The 18,646-nt window shown below is 25.3% G+C and overlaps 1 protein-coding gene across 11 annotated transcripts in view; it reads left to right on the top strand.

The window, feature by feature from the left end:
- anne (polyamine-transporting ATPase anne boleyn) overlaps positions 1-18,244 on the top strand; it is a 94,905-nt gene extending 76,661 nt beyond the window's left edge. For all 11 annotated transcript variants that reach the window (XM_071187212.2, XM_016069777.5, XM_016069774.5 and 8 more), the window contains 10 exons: positions 27-106; positions 1,079-1,121; positions 3,936-4,045; positions 5,126-5,222; positions 8,943-9,015; positions 10,071-10,221; positions 11,218-11,363; positions 12,314-12,402; positions 13,202-13,294; positions 15,836-18,244. In XM_071187212.2, the coding sequence (XP_071043313.1) occupies positions 27-106; positions 1,079-1,121; positions 3,936-4,045; positions 5,126-5,222; positions 8,943-9,015; positions 10,071-10,221; positions 11,218-11,363; positions 12,314-12,402; positions 13,202-13,294; positions 15,836-16,006 (1,053 nt within the window). In that variant the 3' untranslated portion in view covers positions 16,007-18,244. The remainder of the gene's footprint in view (positions 1-26; positions 107-1,078; positions 1,122-3,935; positions 4,046-5,125; positions 5,223-8,942; positions 9,016-10,070; positions 10,222-11,217; positions 11,364-12,313; positions 12,403-13,201; positions 13,295-15,835) is intronic.
- Positions 18,245-18,646: the final 402 nt, after the last annotated feature.

The following is an 18,646-nucleotide window of genomic DNA, read 5'->3' as shown; positions in this document are numbered from 1 at the left end:
TCTATTTTCTGTTCTCTCTTTTTTAGGTTCTTCTTCGTGGTACAGTCTATGCTAGAATGAATCCAGATCAAAAAACTCAACTTGTTGAATCTTTGCAAGCCATTGGGTACTTATTATATTAAATTGATATGATTACTATTTTAATTTACTGAAATTTTGTTTGTAAATAAATTTCTTTTAAAATTCATAAATTAATATTATGGCTAATGATGAAAGGAAAAAATGAATAAAGAGTGCAAACTTTTCAGTAGTTTTTAATTGATTTTTTTCATTACATGTTCATGGATTTTATTTTCATACATTTTTAGTTGATTATTTTGGTTTGAATTTGATCTTTTTCTGCCATTCAATTTTATACTCATACCGATTTATTGCCAACTCTAGTTTTTGACAATTGAAAATATTTTTTAATTGTAAAAATTAAATGAAATTCTTTTGAAAAAGACCACACACACTTACCTTTTTTTTTGTAATGTGTTTTTTTTTTCATCTCAAAAGTTGGAAAGGTTTGATAAACTACAGATCAGATTATTTTAATTGGCAGCTGATTCATCAATATAACTTAACAACATATGTATTTTTGTTACCATGATGTCCTTATTGTTAATTAAATCCTTTAAATGAATTTTAGTAGTATATTTATCATAATTTAAAGCAATAACTAATTTTGAAAAAATTATCTTGCATATTTATGTGTGAATTTTCATGATTTTTAACCTTACAATATACTTACGTCCCAATTACCATAATGCCTGCCTTATGTTAAAAAAAAAATTCTTCATAAAGTATGTAAGCTGTGTAAAATTTTGAAAGTTTTTATTCTTTTAAATGTTTTTTTTTCCTCTTCCATAAAGTAAATGTAGGTTCCACTTGCTATTGCAGAATACTATTCCTCCTGCCTTTTTTTTTATTTCTTTTTCTTAATTTCATCTCGGTCCTGAGCATAGTTTCTAGTTTGGTTTTGTTACCTTGAGTCTTCATGTTAAGTTTTTTAAACCTTTAGTTTCATACAGATATATTTAGTTATAGAATGAATATATACTTTTTATTTGCCATTTTAATTCATTGTTTTCTGCAGATATGTCGCAGGAATGTGTGGTGATGGTGCTAATGATTGTGGTGTAAGTATTATGTTTTCAAGAAAGCTAGGAATTAAATTTTCTTTCTTTATTATTTTTTCAATTTATAATTGTGATATTTATAAGTATTTGATGTTAGTTACATGTACAATTATGCTCAAAATTATTTTCTTATCTTACATAATATTAAGTTTGAACAGTTTACCATAATAAGTAATAATTTTATTATTTTACGTGTAAAATCTATTACCTAAATAGAAATTTAGGAAGGTTTTTTTCAATAACTATTTTTCTTTGTATTAGTCGCTTAAATATGATTCAATTAAAAATTATGCAGTTACTTAGTTTGCATTGTATAATAAAGTATGTAACAAATTCACATAAGTAATTATTTTATGTGAATTTTTTATATAAGTATTTCAATACTAATCTGAAACATTCTAATTTTTAAAAAAAATATTTTTTTAAAAAATTATTATTCATAATTAAATCTGTTCGTATTATTAATATTTAAGTCTATCAAGAGCGTAACTCTTCTTTCATGATATAAAAGTTGTAATTTTAAAAAAAATTTTCAATTTGAACTAGTTAGGACTGGGCTATAAATCGATATATCGCGACATATCGATTTAACGCCTATATCGGCAAACCGATACAGCAACTGTCATTCCAAGCGATGCATCAGAAATCTGATTTAAGCCGTCGAGTGAAGAAGACGATATAGCGATACACGCAAGGACTTTCTCTTACGTTCCGATGCCAACTCGCGCTGTGGAAGACGATATTGTTTCGTTATGTTGAGACGGCCTTGACTGATGGTAGAATCAGAATCACTTTTGAGACCTTATATCGTTATATCACATGTTCGTTTTCGCACCTTCGCGATTTGAAATCGTTTCTTGTAGATTATTTTCAATGGGATTAACTTCGTGATCGCCGTCGTAATCTTGTTCTGAACGCAATCTATTATTGAAAAGAATTTATAAAGAAAAGTTTCTTCATTAATTAGGTAAGTTTTTTATTTATTTTCTGACAAAACTTTTTTTATATTTTTAAATGTGAAAATTATCGGAAATCTAATTTAATACATCCATAAGGAATTAAATTACAAAGTAAATAAATTTGTTAGGTTATTTTTTTACTTTCTTTTAATTTATTAAAAGCCTTTCGGATAAAACTTCTAATAATTTAATGGGCTTCTATTACTGATTTTAAATTTATAAATCTTGAGTTGTTTTTATTTTTAGAAATAAAGTTAAAACAAAACTTATTTTTTGGACATAAGTCAATAAACTTTATTTGTTCAAAAGAATTTGAAAAGTTTGCGAATTTTATTCATTTCTTTTTTTTTTTTATCAATTACTACTTCGTTTTATTAGAGAGTAAAATCATTATTTTTTTTTAATTTTCGTTTTATATTATTAGTTAATTAGCTAAATATATTACCGAATATCACAATTCTTTTGTTTTTATTTTTAAGAATTTAATTAAGAAACTTTGCCTTACTTTGTTTTTCATTCATAATTCGGTCATTATTTAATTTAATTTAATTATTTATATGAAATAATAATAAAAATAGTGTTTAAGAAGCATTTTTTTTCTAAAATTTATTTAGCTCTTTGTTTTAAGCATACAAATAATTTTTTAACGAACTTATTTTTTAAATTTTGTTCCTATGCTGTTAGGTAAATATATTGATAAATTTCACTTTTATTTATTTTTTTATTTTTAAACTAAGAAATCTTTTGTTATTTGCGTGATCATTTTTAGAAAATATAACAAAACTTGTGTTTACTTCTTCATTAAGAATTTGAACATTACGATCGAACTTAATAATTCTGTAATTATTTACGCATAATAGTACAAGCAAATATTGATTTGTTAAAAAAAGTTTCTTTTTTTAAAAAAAAAAAATATTTTTAACACTTTGTTTTAAATGTATAATGAATTTCTTAACAAACTTTTTTTTTAATTTTTTAAATTTTCTTTCAATAATTTCAGCTAGATATCTTTATAAAATTCCCTTTTTATTTTTAAACTGAGAAATCTTTCAGAGAATGAAAATTTTAAGAAATTATTACAAATCTTATGTTTTCTTTTTAGTTTAAAATTCGAAAATTTTTAATTTTAAACTTCGGCTTTTAGTCAATCTAACTTTTATTTTAATTAAAATATATTTTGAAATTTTAAAATCAGCTTTTGTTTAATAACAATATTTTTTTTAATTAAGGGTGTTTTAGGGGTTAACTTAAATTAAGACTGCTTATACCTTATAAACGATAAACAAGTGCAAATATTTCATTCTGTATCTACACACATTTTTTCAATAAATATTTTAAGTAAGATTTGTACATCTTAGTCAATTTATTTAATATCTTTCTTTAGCAAAACATATATATTTTCAAATTTATAAATTGATTTAAATCAATATGCGTATGAAGTCTTGATAGAAATCTGACTTTCTGTGCCTTAAAGTAAATGAAATTCAAAAATACTATATCGCGATACATCGCTATATCGCGATGCAAAACTGACGATATATCACGATATATAATTTCTAATATCGCCCAGTCCTAGAACTAGTCTTATGATTTATTGATATTTGTTTCACCAATTATAAATTTTACATAATCATTCTTTGTTGCTCTTAATTTGTTAGCATACAAATCTTAAAAGGAGAAATCGTTTTGAATTAGTTGCAAGGAATATTTTTAAAAAAAATCTCTAAATGGTTTTAAAAATAATTTTCTTTTCAAAAAAACATATGTTAATATGTAAGTTCAATGCAAATAAACGATAAATATTCTTATTCAGTACATATTTGTTAATGAAACTTATATCTTTGATCCTTTGCAGGCTTTGAAAGCTGCAGATGTTGGTATTTCCCTTTCTGATACAGAAGCATCAGTTGCTGCCCCCTTTACTTCTAATATTGCTGATATCACATGTGTACCTATAGTGATTAGGTAATTTATTATGTCTTTTCTTAAAAATTAAGATTATGCACTCATTTAGTTAGATATTTTATTTATAAAACAAAACTGTGAGAAAAAAAACTGATCCCATTCCTGCTGATTCTTATGTTAAATGACCTTTGTTTCTTTCTACATCACCCATCTTTTTTTGGGAAAGGATTATTTTTACCTTCCTTATTTCTGCAGGTCAGCAAAGATTAATTCTAAAACATGAACATGTTGTTCATAACATTCACAAACATGTACATGTTTTAACTTAACCTGGGTGATTTTGGAAGGATTATTTCCATTAAAATGTAAAAAGTTATTAGTAACAAATTTTTTCCAAATTTAATTTTTTAAATTAAGTATAGAATATAATTATATAATATGGAATATAATATATATAATTTTTCTACATATAACCAGCTATTTTTCTTTGGTTTCTTTCTTTTTTTTTTTTTTTTTTGTTAAATTTTTTTCTTTTCTCCTTATTAATTTCATGACCATTAAAATAGTCCAATCTAAAAGTGAACTGTTTATAAATTATGATAGTGATGAGGAAAATATGTTTTGCTCAAGAATCTAAAGAAATTGTATCACAACTTTTTTTTTCCTTTAAAAAAATGCTGTTAAGTATAATTTGTACTCTATAACATTGCATTTCAAATTTTTATTCATTTTCCAAATTAAAAACACTATCAGTAACCAACTATATATTATACCTATATATTATTCTGTCTTGTTTAATTGAATTCTCTAGATTCCTTCTTTTTCATTAATATTTTGGATTAAATTTTAATCTAATTTCACATTTTTATTAGTATCAAGTTTGATTTATTTTTGAATAACATTGAATATTAATAAAAAAAAACAATTTGCAGAAGGAAAAATGCTATCAAACATGACTGAATAGTAAATTAACTAAACTTGTCAAAAAGGGGCTAAACTTGTTAATAAACTCAGCTGCTGTGTGATAATTTTAAAATTTTATTTTGTAATTTTACTTTTAATTTTTGTTTCATTTTAGAAAATTTAAATTAAAATGATTTATTATAGTGGTTGCATTCTATTTCTTATTTTATTTTCTAGGCAAGGCCGAACTGCATTAATGACATCATACGCTACTTTCAGATTTATAGCCTTATACAGTTTAACTCAATTTATATCAGTTCTTATTTTATACACAGTAAGTATCAGTATATACACAATATTTCATTCACCTATTTTTAATTTAAATTTTGTTAAATAATTTTAGTTAGTTCGAAAGTTATCAGTTTTTTTGCTATAACCAGTTATGCTTAGTCGATTGAAATTGAATTGTATATTACTATAATTATTATAAAAAGCTTTGGGTCTATGTAAATTAAAAATTTAGATATTAAGTAATAGTATGTTGTAAAATTAATTTATTAAGTCTTTTTTCTGGCATATTAAAGAGCTATAATAAATAATTTTCAGTAACACTTTTTATATTCTTAAAAGATTTCAACTATATAAGCTCAAATTTATTTTTTAAAAAAAATATTAGTTTTTTTTTATTGCCACTTTTATATTAAAGTCATTGTCTTTCATCTATAGCAGCTGGGTATATTTCTTTAAAAGTTTATGGCAATTAGCTTAAGAGTTTTTATATAAAAAAGTATAAAATTTAGGTTTGGTTTTTCTAAAAACAATTTTCTGTTAAGCTTTCTATATTTTTATTTATTGCCTCTTTAGTTTAAGAATTTGTTAAAATTCTTAAACTAAATAAGTTAATAAGTTGTAACTAAGTTAAAATTTGTGGAGTTAAGTAAAATCTTCTATTTTAATTTAGAATTTATTTTTTAATTAATAATTAGATAAATTTATTTTACTTTTACTTAGCTTAATTTTTTTTTTCAAATCAGTGTCATGTACTAATACAAAATCTGTAATGTTATTTTACACAAAATTGTTTCAAAATAAATTCATTAAATTTCATCTAATTCAAATTTTATTGTTTTTATTTATTCGTTTTAGTTTAGCTATTCCTCATACTATAAGAAATATATGCAATGTTTACATTTTGGCAATTTTGGCTTTGGTTTGGTTTAGAGAAGTACTGCATGTTTAAGTAATGGTAAAATGACAGTATTCATGCTTGTTTTTTTTTTTTTAGCATATTTTTAGATTTTTTGATGTAAAGAATTTAACTTCCATTAGTAATTTGATTTCTTTAAAATATATAATATTTTAATTTTAAATTAATAGTTTTGATAATAAGAAAAATGAATTTGCCTTGTTTTTTTCTGTATCACAATAATTTTTATTTTATTTTGCACATTGTAAATTTTAACTTTATGGTTTTGTAGTTAATTATTTTGTATTCTGTGCTTATTAGATTTTTATAGTTTTTAGTTTTGAGCATGAATTTGTTAATGGTTAGATCACTTATTTATTATTTTTCGTTTTCTTACACAATATTTTTAATATCCCTTTTATAATATAAGATTTATTCAATTTAGAAATATATATTAAAAAAAAGAAAGCTGAATTTAAACTAAAAATAAACATTAAAAGTATTTCATTATGAAATTGATATTATGTCAAAAAATCTGGCAATGAATAATCTGGAAAGGATATAGGTCTTTCATTTTTTAATAATTTTTTTTATCCTTATTTTTAATTAATATTTTCATTTTTACTTTTTATTACTTGTAAAACAAAAACTAATTAGAATATAATGACAATTTGATATCCTTGCTTGCAGTTGATCCATGTGTCAAATTTATGTGGATTGGACTGCTTAATATATATACCATAAAGTTAAAAATAGTATTTAGATAAAAATGTATCTCTTTGTGTTACAATGTTACAAAAATGTTTTATTTGGAGTATGTTTTGAATTGAGTATTTTAATTAGATTTAAAATGTTTTTAGACGAAGAAAAAAATTTAGTTTTTATACTTAAATTTCATGAATATTATATTTGTACTTGTGTAGTACAGTCTACTACTAATTATTCATCAGAAGTAAAAAATTTAAAAGAAAAAAAAGGCTAAATTTTGGTGCAATAATTGGGTTTGTTAATCTAATAAGTATCTAAAATAAACAGCTACTATTTTGGCTTAGCAGCAGTGGCATGCAGCGAGATGCGGTCCACACCCGTGGGTGGCGGAGCAGGTGGCTCTTCGTGCCGTGGGCTAGAAACAGTCATTTATTGGCTGGCCAAATCCTGCAATTCCATCTCGCCTCACTCCCAAGGCGTAGGCCTTCTGCCATGGGGGACCGGTTAACATTGTTTCTTAGGGACATGGTAGGTTATTTAAGAGGTTAGTATTATTTAATGCCTGGTAGCAAATGTGTGTAACATTGTAAGTATTTGTCTTTCTCCTGTCTTTTATATTACTTTTAAATTAAATATATATGTACATTAATCTGTGAATCACTCTATTACTCAGTAATTGATTTTTTATTTATGGTGCACTAATTTCAGTAAATTATTGTATAAGCCTATGCTATTAGGTAATAACATAATTAAGAACCACGCTTTTGATAGATTAAAGGGGTAGCTGTTAATAATAGTCTTTTGAATAAACACAGTGAAATATAAGGTTACAATAAATTAAGTTAATATTGAAATCCGCAGTAAAATATTAGGTTGGAGAACTTTGTTTTTTTCCAGCATATGTAAGCCCTTTAATTTTATTTTTGTTAGATCTTGCCAAGTATTTATTAGTTTTATCTAGCTAGTATTTTTTATTTATAAATCTCACTGTTATTGACCATCCCAATTTTCATCAATAGTTTTTCTACAGTAATGTTCACCTTTCTTATTTTGAACCCATCTCAGAAGACAAGAAAACTTCAGATTAAAGCACCTGGATAAATTTGCTTTTGTAGTGATAGCAATTTATTTAGTGCATTATAAGATGATGAAAACCTCACTTGCTTAGCCTGATGGCAATGAAGCATGTTTCATCTACTTTCTCTTCCAATTAAGAAAATAATTTTATTTTCATTTTGCCTTGCAAGTAAATTAAGTTTTTCTTTGTTTGTTATTGATTACCACAAAGTATTAGCCACTGGTTTGTTTTTAAATTTTAGTACAAAATTGCACAGGATATTAACTTTTTTAATAAATATTTTTTTTTCATGATATGGATTGTCAATAAATTTAATTATCTTTAATTTTTAAAACAAATTTTTTCTTATTGTTTTTGTATTTAATATACAATATTTATCTTCAATGACTTAAATATTTACCTATTCTAATAGTTGTCTTCATGCCATCTAAAATTAAAAGCTTGTTGATGCTAGGTAGATTAAAATTTTGTTGGTTTTACAAGAAAAAGAAAACCTAACATTTTTATATTTTTTCCATTTGCCTATTGGCAGCTTTTATGTACATGAATTTTAGTTATGTATCTTTTATTTTAAATTATTTTATGCACATTTTTAGTGGGAATATGAGGCGATAAAAAATATTGAGTTCATTAAATTTCATAAAATGTACAATCATTTTAAAAATAATTGTGGAAGAATTCTAGAAATATGTACTAGCTGTCTAAATATTTTATTTGTAGTTTTTTAAACTATTCTGTAAATATAATTTAAGACACCCCGTTCAACAACAACATTAATGAAAGAAACTTCTTAAAACCTATTTAGTAACATTATTTGTGTAAACATATACTTTCCCAAATTGTGTAAAATATGTTAAATACTAGTTTTTGAAATTTTTTGCATAAATCTAATCAAGATTTAGCTTCCTTTCATTAAAATCTGAAACATAAATTTCAAAAATAAAAATAGAACTTTTTTTCAAAAAATGTTACCTTTTGGTAAAATATAATTATATTCTTGTTTATGTAATTTGTCCGTAAGTATTTTTAGCAACATATTTTTCCTCAATTTTACTTAGCATGTTAATTTATCTTTATTTTAGGTAGATACAAATTTAACAGATCAAATGTTTTTATGGATTGATATGGGACTTATCACTTGTTTTTCTCTTGCAAGTAAGTATACATGTACCTATGTAAGGTCTATGTATGTTACATGTGCCAAAAAGTCTTCTGACTAGAAATAATCAGTACTGACTATCAACATTTTATTTTTTGTTGATATTCTTAATAAAATTTTGAAAACAATGTTTTTTAATTGATGTGTTAATGTAAGTAATGTAATACATTAAAATCTAAAAATTATCAAATGTGCAAATATTTTATTTATTCTTTTTATTAAATATCATTAGTTATGTTTAGAAATCACTATTTTAAAATATCAAAGCATTGCTGCTTTAAAAATATACTTTTTCTCCAAAGTAAATTTCTTAATTTGTTTGATATTTGTGTATAATGATGGAGATAAAAATATAAATTTTTAAACCCATTCGAACTTTCTTCTGAAAATGGGTTCTTTTTTTCTAAATATTTCATATTTTTGAAATTCTGTTATTTCTACAAGGACTTGTACTGCTCCTTTTCTTTCCTTCGTGGTATTGCAAAGCATTTTGCAGCCACTGCATCTCATGTGTAAGATCAGAAATGTAACGCAACATGCAATATTTTGTTTGAAGAAATTTTTTTAATTAAATGTCTACTTGCAATTTTTTTTAAAAAATTTTTTTATCTAAGAAGTTTAAATTCTTAAGGCATGCTCCTAGATTTGTCAGAGAACTAAAGTTACTGTATCTTTGTACTTATTATTTATTTAAATTCATTGTTGATAATATCTTTTTTATAGTGTTGTGCTAAATCTTCCAGTTGTTTAGACACTGAACCAAATGGTACTGAATTTTGTCTGCTTCATACTGCCTTCTCATAGCATAATGTAGAAGAAACTGTTGTTTTTTCAGGAAGCCACTAGCTTTAAACATATATAGGGTTTAATAACGACACATACAGGGTTCATTTAAAAATCTACCTCTTTTGAAACATCACTATCCGTTTTTTTCTTCTTCTCTCTTTGTTACGAACTAATTAATGCTGTATCTGTTGATAAAGTATAAACTTTGTGAGCACTCCTAATAATGTCAATCAATGTGTTGTTAATGTTTCTCATCAAATTTCAGTGGGTTATGCCAAGGCTTATGATAAGCTTGTACCACAACGTCCTCGTTGCAGTCTCTTCAGTGTACCCAATGTTGTTTTCCTCCTAGGACAAGTTTTATTTATAGTGGTTGCTCAAGTTCTAAGTCTCATTTATTTACAACATCAAAAATGGTAAGTAGTACAACTGTTTAAAGCAAGAAGTTTTGTATCTGAGATTGTATGTAGTTGACATTTACAGACTAGATACAAAGAAAGGCTGGATACAATGTAAACAATGGCGTCCCTGAGATGATGTCGTTGTTTGCACTGTATCCAGTCTTTCAATCTATTTGTTCACCTGCAAAAAGTTGCAATGACAAAACAACCAAATGTAAGTAACAGCAGCTGTAGGTTTATTTCATCTTGTAGTTGAGCTACTAAGAAAAAGCAAAATGTTAAATAAGAGCAGTTTTATGATAGTAGCCATGTTGATTCTTGCATTAAAATTTCACTAAAAGTTTGCAAAAATCAACCACGCTCTCAAAATGATATGAATGCACACTTCAATAAAGAAAGTATACTATCAGTAAAATGTGCGTTAAAAATTGATGATTGTAACTACAGTATATGAAAGTATTGTTTTAAAACATAATTTTTGTAGCTAAAATATAGACCATTTAAAGACCTGATAGAATTTTGTAAAATACATATGGATAACATAAAATTAAAAATATTATCTTTTTGTAATTTCAGACAGCAAAAAGTTATAAGTTAATTTTTGGAAAATTGGACTTAGAATTTTCTACTCATAAAAAGTCAGTTAAATATTATTTTATGGTTCTAATGCCATTTAATGTCTGATCTTGATGCTTATGAATTTCTATAAGATACAAAAATAAACATCTAGTTCTATCAGTTAAATGTACAGAATGTTTCATGAATTTATCATTTATTATTTCATTTTATTATAAGTTTTTGTGCATTTCAACTGTTCATTGCTTGGAAAATTTAACCTTGCAATGCTTTATTAATATACTATTACCTATTCCATGTTAACTATTCTACTTGTTACTTATATCATTACTTTACTAAATCGAAAATTATTTAAATTATGTGAAATACAAGTGATAATACATGATATTAAACACTATATTCAGTTTACTCATAACTTGATTTGTTTCGTTCAAGGTATGTACCAGTTGTAACTGAAGAAGAGGACATTTTTCCATGCTGGGAAAATACTGTAGTCTTCTTTGTTTCGTGTTATCAATATCTTATGATGGCATATCTTGTTTCTGATGGCCCACCCTATCGCAAACCTTGGTATACAAATTGTAAGTAAAATCTGTGTTTCATCTAAAGATTTTTCATTTACTTTCATTGGCTGTATAAATGATTTACTTAGTAGGTCGTTAGATTAACTTCCGAATTTTTTACTATTATGTAAGATTTGTTTTTAAAAACTCTAAAAGTTAATATATCAGTAATACGTTTAAGAAACGAATCCTTTTGAGAAATGCCAAAATGCTTCAAAATCACTATAATGCCCAATTTATGTATGATCTGCTATTTCTTACTTGCAAATTAAAGTGGATGTTTGCAGGAATCTCTCTCCCCTTTCTTTTTTGCTATTTCTGATCACTCAAGAATTACAAAAAATTATGCAGGTTTCTCACTGGTTAGCAAGAACAGGGAAAACCTGTTATTGTCAGGGAATTTTATTTTAACTCAGGGAATAGTCAGGAAAAGTTGCAATTTTTTACAAAGAGTTGTAATTTTTTTTTTTACAAAAGTTGCAATTTTTTGCAAAGTCTTAGAATAATTGTTAGTAACAGTAATCAGTTATTCAGGCTAAAGTTAAATAATTCTAACGTCTTTGACTATTATATTTTATAAAAAATTTAACATTTTAATCTAATTGATATGATTTAGTGATTTTTTTCTTTCGAAATCTAATATTTGTCATAACAAATCAAGAAAAATCTAAATATTCTGATAAGTTGCATGGTATGGATAAAATATGGTCTAGATTTTCATTGAAATTTACCTGATATACCTGGAAAAGTCATGGAATTTTTCAAATTGGGTGCCAGCACAGTTATTCTCAGTGGAGAAAAAAATTGTGCATTTAAGAGCTAAATAGGGGGCTATAAATCTGTTATCAAGTATAAACAATTTGATTTATATGTGGTGAATGATTCACAATATTTTATTGCTTTATAAACATTTTCTATTGTGTAATATTCCTTTGGATGTATGATATAATAGATATTTTTTTTTCTAGACTTTCTGCTTCCTCTTTTGATTATTGGATTTCTGATTACCACTTTCTTAGTGTTCAATCCTTTTCCTGTGATTGCTCCATATGTTGGTGTAAGTATTTAAAATTTACTTAAGGATGTTTATTTATTTTTTTATTGTTTCTTGATTAAGTTAATATCTCTTGACTTTTTTGCATATTCTCTGTTGCCCAAAATTTGTGCAAAAATATATCCTGTTTTTTATTTTATATTTTTTAGTATAGAAATTATTCTTTTGAAGTTTATATTATTATGCACATGTATATATGTATAGAATTATTTTTACCATTTAAGTCAAATGTAATAATTACAGATATATATTATTTAAAAAATGTAAAACAATGACCTTTGTAAAATATAAAAAATGGCTTTTGTGTCGTTTGATGAAATATTTTAGTTAAAAGAAAAAAAAGAGTAAAAGAGCATTGAAATAACCTTAGCAGATAAAGGCAGCCTGTTTCTTTTCAGCATACGCGATGTCATAACCAATCAAGGATTGTTTTTGATTGCATCACTTATGGATGCCTTTTTAGGCAATTCAAGTGTACAATAATTAAATTAGTAAACATTTGAAAAAAAAAACAATTAGATATTCGGTTTCCGGGCAGAATTTCCAATAAGTTAGGATTAAAAATAAAAAATTAAAAGATGTAATTGTCCATTGTCAAGATGAACTTCCCTACCGACTTGATCTGTTTAAAAAATTCTTAATATGCTTGAAAAATTCTTAGTATTGCCATTTAGATTAGTAAATAGTAATGTGCTATAAAATTATTAAGGTTTTATCATTATTAGTTTAATTTCTGATAAAATTAATTTTTCATTTTGAACACCGCCTTTAACTTTTTGTGTGTATTTTTTTTTCTTTCCAGATTGAGACTTTCAAAATAAACGAACATCTGTTATTTAGAGCTACATTAGTAATGGTGGCAGCTTGCAATTTTTTCCTGGCTGTTGCTTTTGATGTAAGTTTTTTTTTCTTCCTTATTCGCATATTATATATATACTGTTTCATTGTTTCAGATTTAATCTTTATTTTTGTTATGGACTGGAAGTTAACTGTCTCTTTATAATACAAATGGCACAATTCAACAGTTGAGTGAATTAAAATGAGCTATAGCAGATTTTCTGCTTTTGCTTTAATACGAAGCACATTATATAGTTGTCTGAAAAGTCTTTTTTTCTTTTAAATAATTTTTAAAAATTTTTGTTTATTATAAAAATACAGAGATATCGATTAAGTGTAAAATTTTAAAGTAAATTTGAGGAAATTTAAGGGTGAAGGAGATGTGTAATTATGAATGAGGAAGTTATTCCTTGATGTTTTTATAATATTGAACTCAGTTCCGTCAGTATTTTAAAAAGCAAAGATACTAATTGCTTGAACTTAGTTTATTGAGTCACTCAGAAGCAAAGCAAAAATTTCTACATTAATTTATCACCAAACAGCTTGCGAGCAAGTATAAAACCTCTTCAGTTTCTTTTTTTTTTTTTTTTTAATAAAAATTGTTTGTTTTTTTCACTTCTCAGTAACATATCTGAAATATAAACATATATTGCTAGTCAATAGTAGTTGTACTGTTCTATATCCATTTTCTTTAAAATTAAATTAACAAAAAAGTAATCCTGAAAATGAAAGTTGAAAAACTTGGGTATGGAAAATTTGATTTCAAAATTAATTAGATTTATTTTATTTTTCTAAAACATACTTTGTTGAGTTTAACGCAAGTATTTTTTCAATTATGTTGCATAAAAGTTTTTAACTTTTTATGGCATAGGACCCACATTGGGAACTTAAAATATGAATGCAGGAAATACTTTTGCAAAAAATTGAATTTCATAAGATTTTGCAAAATGAACTGATACAGTAATGCAATATATTCCTTTGTAAATAAAGATTTAATTTAATAAAATCCAATTAATTTGCATTAAAAATATGAATTGAAAAAGTAAACAATACTACTCTTACAAAACTATACCCAGAGTGTTTCAATTTGTTTAACTTTATTTTGAGCACATATAGCAATGTTATCTTATTTGAATAAATACACAAAAAGTTTCAAAAAGAAAAAAATGTAACTTTAGGGATGTATAAATAAGAAAAATTCTAAAGGTGCCTTAAGTGCCACTATTTGGAAATTCCTTTTGTTTTTCTTTGTTAGAAACCTCAGGTCAGCAGTTGGCTGTTAAAAAAGTGAAAAGAAACATTATAATTTCAGTGGTTTAAATTTCCTGCACAGATTTAACCATTTTTTCTGTTACTCTTCTCAACAACCATTTTGTATCTACTTTGAACTGCGGAAGTGATTTATGTTTATTTTATTTTTAAATAGCCTTCAGAAATGTCATGTCACATGTTTTTAAGCTTTTTTTTTTTAAAATTGTTAATAGATATGCATTTTTCCATTTCTTTTCTAAATCAAAACAATGATGAAATAAATTATCATTCTTTTTTGCTAAATCATATTGACATGTAGTATACTTGTGACGTCGGTAACATTATTTTTGTTTAAAAGTGTTATTTTTATTATTATCAAGATAACTGTATCATAATCTGTAAAGAGCTCTAGGTAGTTTTGATTTCATTAAGGAAGCATCAATGTCCTACTTATTATTTTTAGTTTCTATAACTTTTTTGAAATTTAACTTAGGTTTCTACATTTTTTATGAGAGTTTGGCATAAGCAAGGGCATTATTTAAATGCAAACTATTTTGTGAAATAATGCAAAGAACTTTTAGAAGAAAAGAAAGGTACAGTGGTATCTTGTGCTCATGATAAGAGTCATAAAAATCACATTAAAGACTTGAAAGAACTATTAATATATCGTTAACTATGCTCCTTTTATAACTATGCTAGCTTAACGAAATTAGAAGAGAAAAAAAACTATTTTTTTAGATTTAAAAAAAATATGACCCACCACTCCGAAAAAGATAAAATAGTCGCTAATATTCAAGTGCTAGTATGAATTTAAAAAACATACTATACTCAAATCAATTACCAATTAACTTCATAGGTTTATTAAAAGTCTAATAATCTTGCACACCAAGATAGTAATTTTGCTGTAACTTTGAAAGTTTGAGTATTTTCTAATGCTTGTTGTTAAAGTCAAATTGCTTTTTCTTTTTTTCATTGCAATATTTTTTTAAAAAATAAATAAATAGTTTTTTGAAAAAAACCATCTAGATTCTAGATCTTTTAAGTAATTTAGTTTATAAAAAAAGTAAATCATTTTCTCAGCAGTTAATCAACCCCTTAGGTTTTTGAAAGACTAGTTTAAAAGGACAATTACAATTTCAAAACTTATGGTATGGTATGGTGGTGGCAATGATGTTTTCAACTTTGCGCACCTAGTACATGAATTTAATAACCAGATGCAAAATGAAAAAGCTTGTGTTTTATAAGTTTTTAATGTCGTATTTGAAAATTATTTAGACTTTCTATTTTATGTCATTATAATCCATTTTCTTCAAATTTAATCACATTTAATGTTTGCCTTTTATTTTAGATCATGGTTGCAAATGCTCAATGGCTAAGGGCATTTGTAAGAATCATCAAACAGAAAAAAGAACCTAAAAATGAATTTAAGCGAATTAATTTAGAACTTTCTAAAGATTATAACTGGCCACCTATTGACCAACCTATTTGTGCGAGTGGACCAATATTGATTTGCCAATGACGATTACTATAACTTAGTGCCTTTGTTTTGTTCTTTTCACTGAATGTAATGTTTTTCTACAGAAAAATGTAACAAAAAATGCATTTTTTGCATTCTATTTTCGTAAATTTCCATATCCATTTTAGGATAAGTGTGAAGATTTTTATATTTTTAGGGAATATACAGGGATGATTGGGGAAACTTACATCCCTTTCTCCCCTTTCTTTGTCACACAATACCGTAATTCATTTTTAATATAGTATGCTCGCTATTTATGAATCAGCCTACTACCCTTTCTAACTATAAAAAAAAAACTTGCAAGAGAAGATAAATTTCTTTAGAAATTAAAAATGACTTGTGATAAGTTTTTTACTTATATTTTTTTATTAAATATATAAGTACTAGGCAATATATAGGTGTTTGGTGATAGGTTTGAAAATCATTGGGGCTTTAGAAAATTTGCTTGAGAAGTTTTAGAATTTAATGTTTCGCTTACAATATATATTTTTGTGTTACATAAGAACAAAATTATCTAGTCTTCTGAAACTGTTATTTGGTGCTGCAGGCTTTTGTGGAGTCAGAACATTCATATACCCTGCTGCAGTTGTCAAAATTGACATCTAAATATATTATCTTGCATGAAATATTCCTTGGTTATAAACATAATGTCACTAGCCAACACGACGGCATGTGTTTTATCTACACTTATTTCAATGATGGAACTTAAAACTTATCTTTTTTTAGTAAAAAAACTGTTAGCAATACTTAATTTTTTTTTCTTAGTGAGGGCAGTGGTTAGAAAGATTGGTTTCCCAAAGGACTGACTGTATGGTTTAATATATTTTAATCAGGGATGCACAACCATTGGTGGGTCACAAAAACTAGAAAATAACATGTTAGCCAACATTTACTTCATTAGATTCTGGATGCCAGTAATATGAATGGCTTACAAATATGTTACTATTTTTTTTTCTTTTACCCTAGTACAGATAATAAAAATTAAAATATTGAAAACTATTTAATGTAAATAAATCTAGTTGAATGTAGATACAAAGCAATTATAGGTAAATAGAACAAGAGAAAAAAACAAAGCTAAAAATTTTCATTTACTTCAAAAGTTTTCTCATTTTGTCCAGAAAACAAAATTTGTGTCTAATAATTTAAAGCAATATGAAACCTAGATAATGCAATTTTATAAACCTCAATTTTCCAAAAACTGAGTAATATCTGGAGGAAACCAAAATAGATAAATTTGTTGTATATTTCTAAAATTTTATTTCTGCTCTTAATTTCAATTTTTTTCCTATAAATACTTAAGTGTATATTTTTGTCTTTGAGCATTTTTTAATGAATTATGATGTTGATCTGTATTTTTATAGTGCCATGTTTAGTTGGTAAGTTTAATGGCACTTTAAATGATTTTCATAACACAAAATTCCATTTAATGTGAAACCTCATATTTGCATGTTTACGTTATAGGGATCTTTTACTGTATTAGGTTAATGTATTTAAAATTTATCATAATTGAATACTCTAATTTAGTTGAGTAATTCATTATTACAGAGCACTACCAACAAAAATATTTTCTGTTTTTTTTTCTTCTTCATTTTAGTTATTAATATTTAAAACATTTCAAGATTCATGTTAAAAGGCTTCATGAACTTTGCCTTGTGAACTATGAATTCTGCATCCTTGGTTTTAACTGTAATAAAAAGTAAAGAGCATATATGTAAATATATTGTATGTATATGTAAGTAAGAGCATTTTCACTATGACTGAATGTTGTGTATTTGTTAGTGTATATTGGTTTGGAATGTTTTAAAAATATGTTATCATTTGCCTGTATGACAGCCAGATGCAGGAGTTATATTGATACATATGTTTGCTTCTGTTTGGTTGTGTGAGTATGAATTTTGTGATAAATAGAGTATTAAATTTATAAGATCAATCATACTTAAAAATTTGTTTAGTTTGTTTTGAGATAATTAAAAGTACAGTAGCGCCTTGATTATTCTAGTTAATTGGGGGCAGTCCTTATTTACTTGAAATAATATGATATTTGATATGCTTCGGTAACATCACATTTTAATATATTAACCTCACTTAACTCGAAAAATCTAGGTTTTTTTTAATAGTATATGTTATTTAAATATATTCCAACAACCATTTTATAAATGTATTTTCGTCAAATAAGTGTAAAGCTATTTTATTTTAAAACTAACTTGCACTTTAATCTCTTATATTGATTTTCCTTTTTTTTTAAACAAACTATTTTTAAGAAGTAGCATCTAATTTTGAATTTAGCTGATTTTTGAAATAGGTTTTATTGACTTATATTTACGAGCTTTCTAACAATTTCATTCTTACTGCAAAATATTTTTCTTACACGTTTAACATCATGCTTTCTTTTAAGAAGAGTTGAAAGTATAACATTTAGGCTACACTAACCGTTATGAAGGGGAAAAAACACACAGATAAAACAATGAAAATTGTGCGTCTTAAAATTTGGATAATCGAGGTTCTACTGCATTTCTAAAATTTGCTTGATTTCCATATCACCCTCTCAACACCAGCTTGTCAAATTTTGAGCCGCTCAATCATCCCTGCTTATGAATGCTTTAAATTATTCTCTAACGTTTAGTATTAATTTATTTTTGTACA

This window comes from Parasteatoda tepidariorum, chromosome 9, assembly GCF_982258835.1.
Source record: "Parasteatoda tepidariorum strain Cologne lab strain chromosome 9, Ptep-v5.0, whole genome shotgun sequence".
Classification (NCBI taxonomy): Eukaryota; Metazoa; Arthropoda; class Arachnida; order Araneae; family Theridiidae; genus Parasteatoda; species Parasteatoda tepidariorum.
Note: the sequence above shows the minus strand (reverse complement) of the source record. Positions and strands in the feature narration are given on the sequence as shown.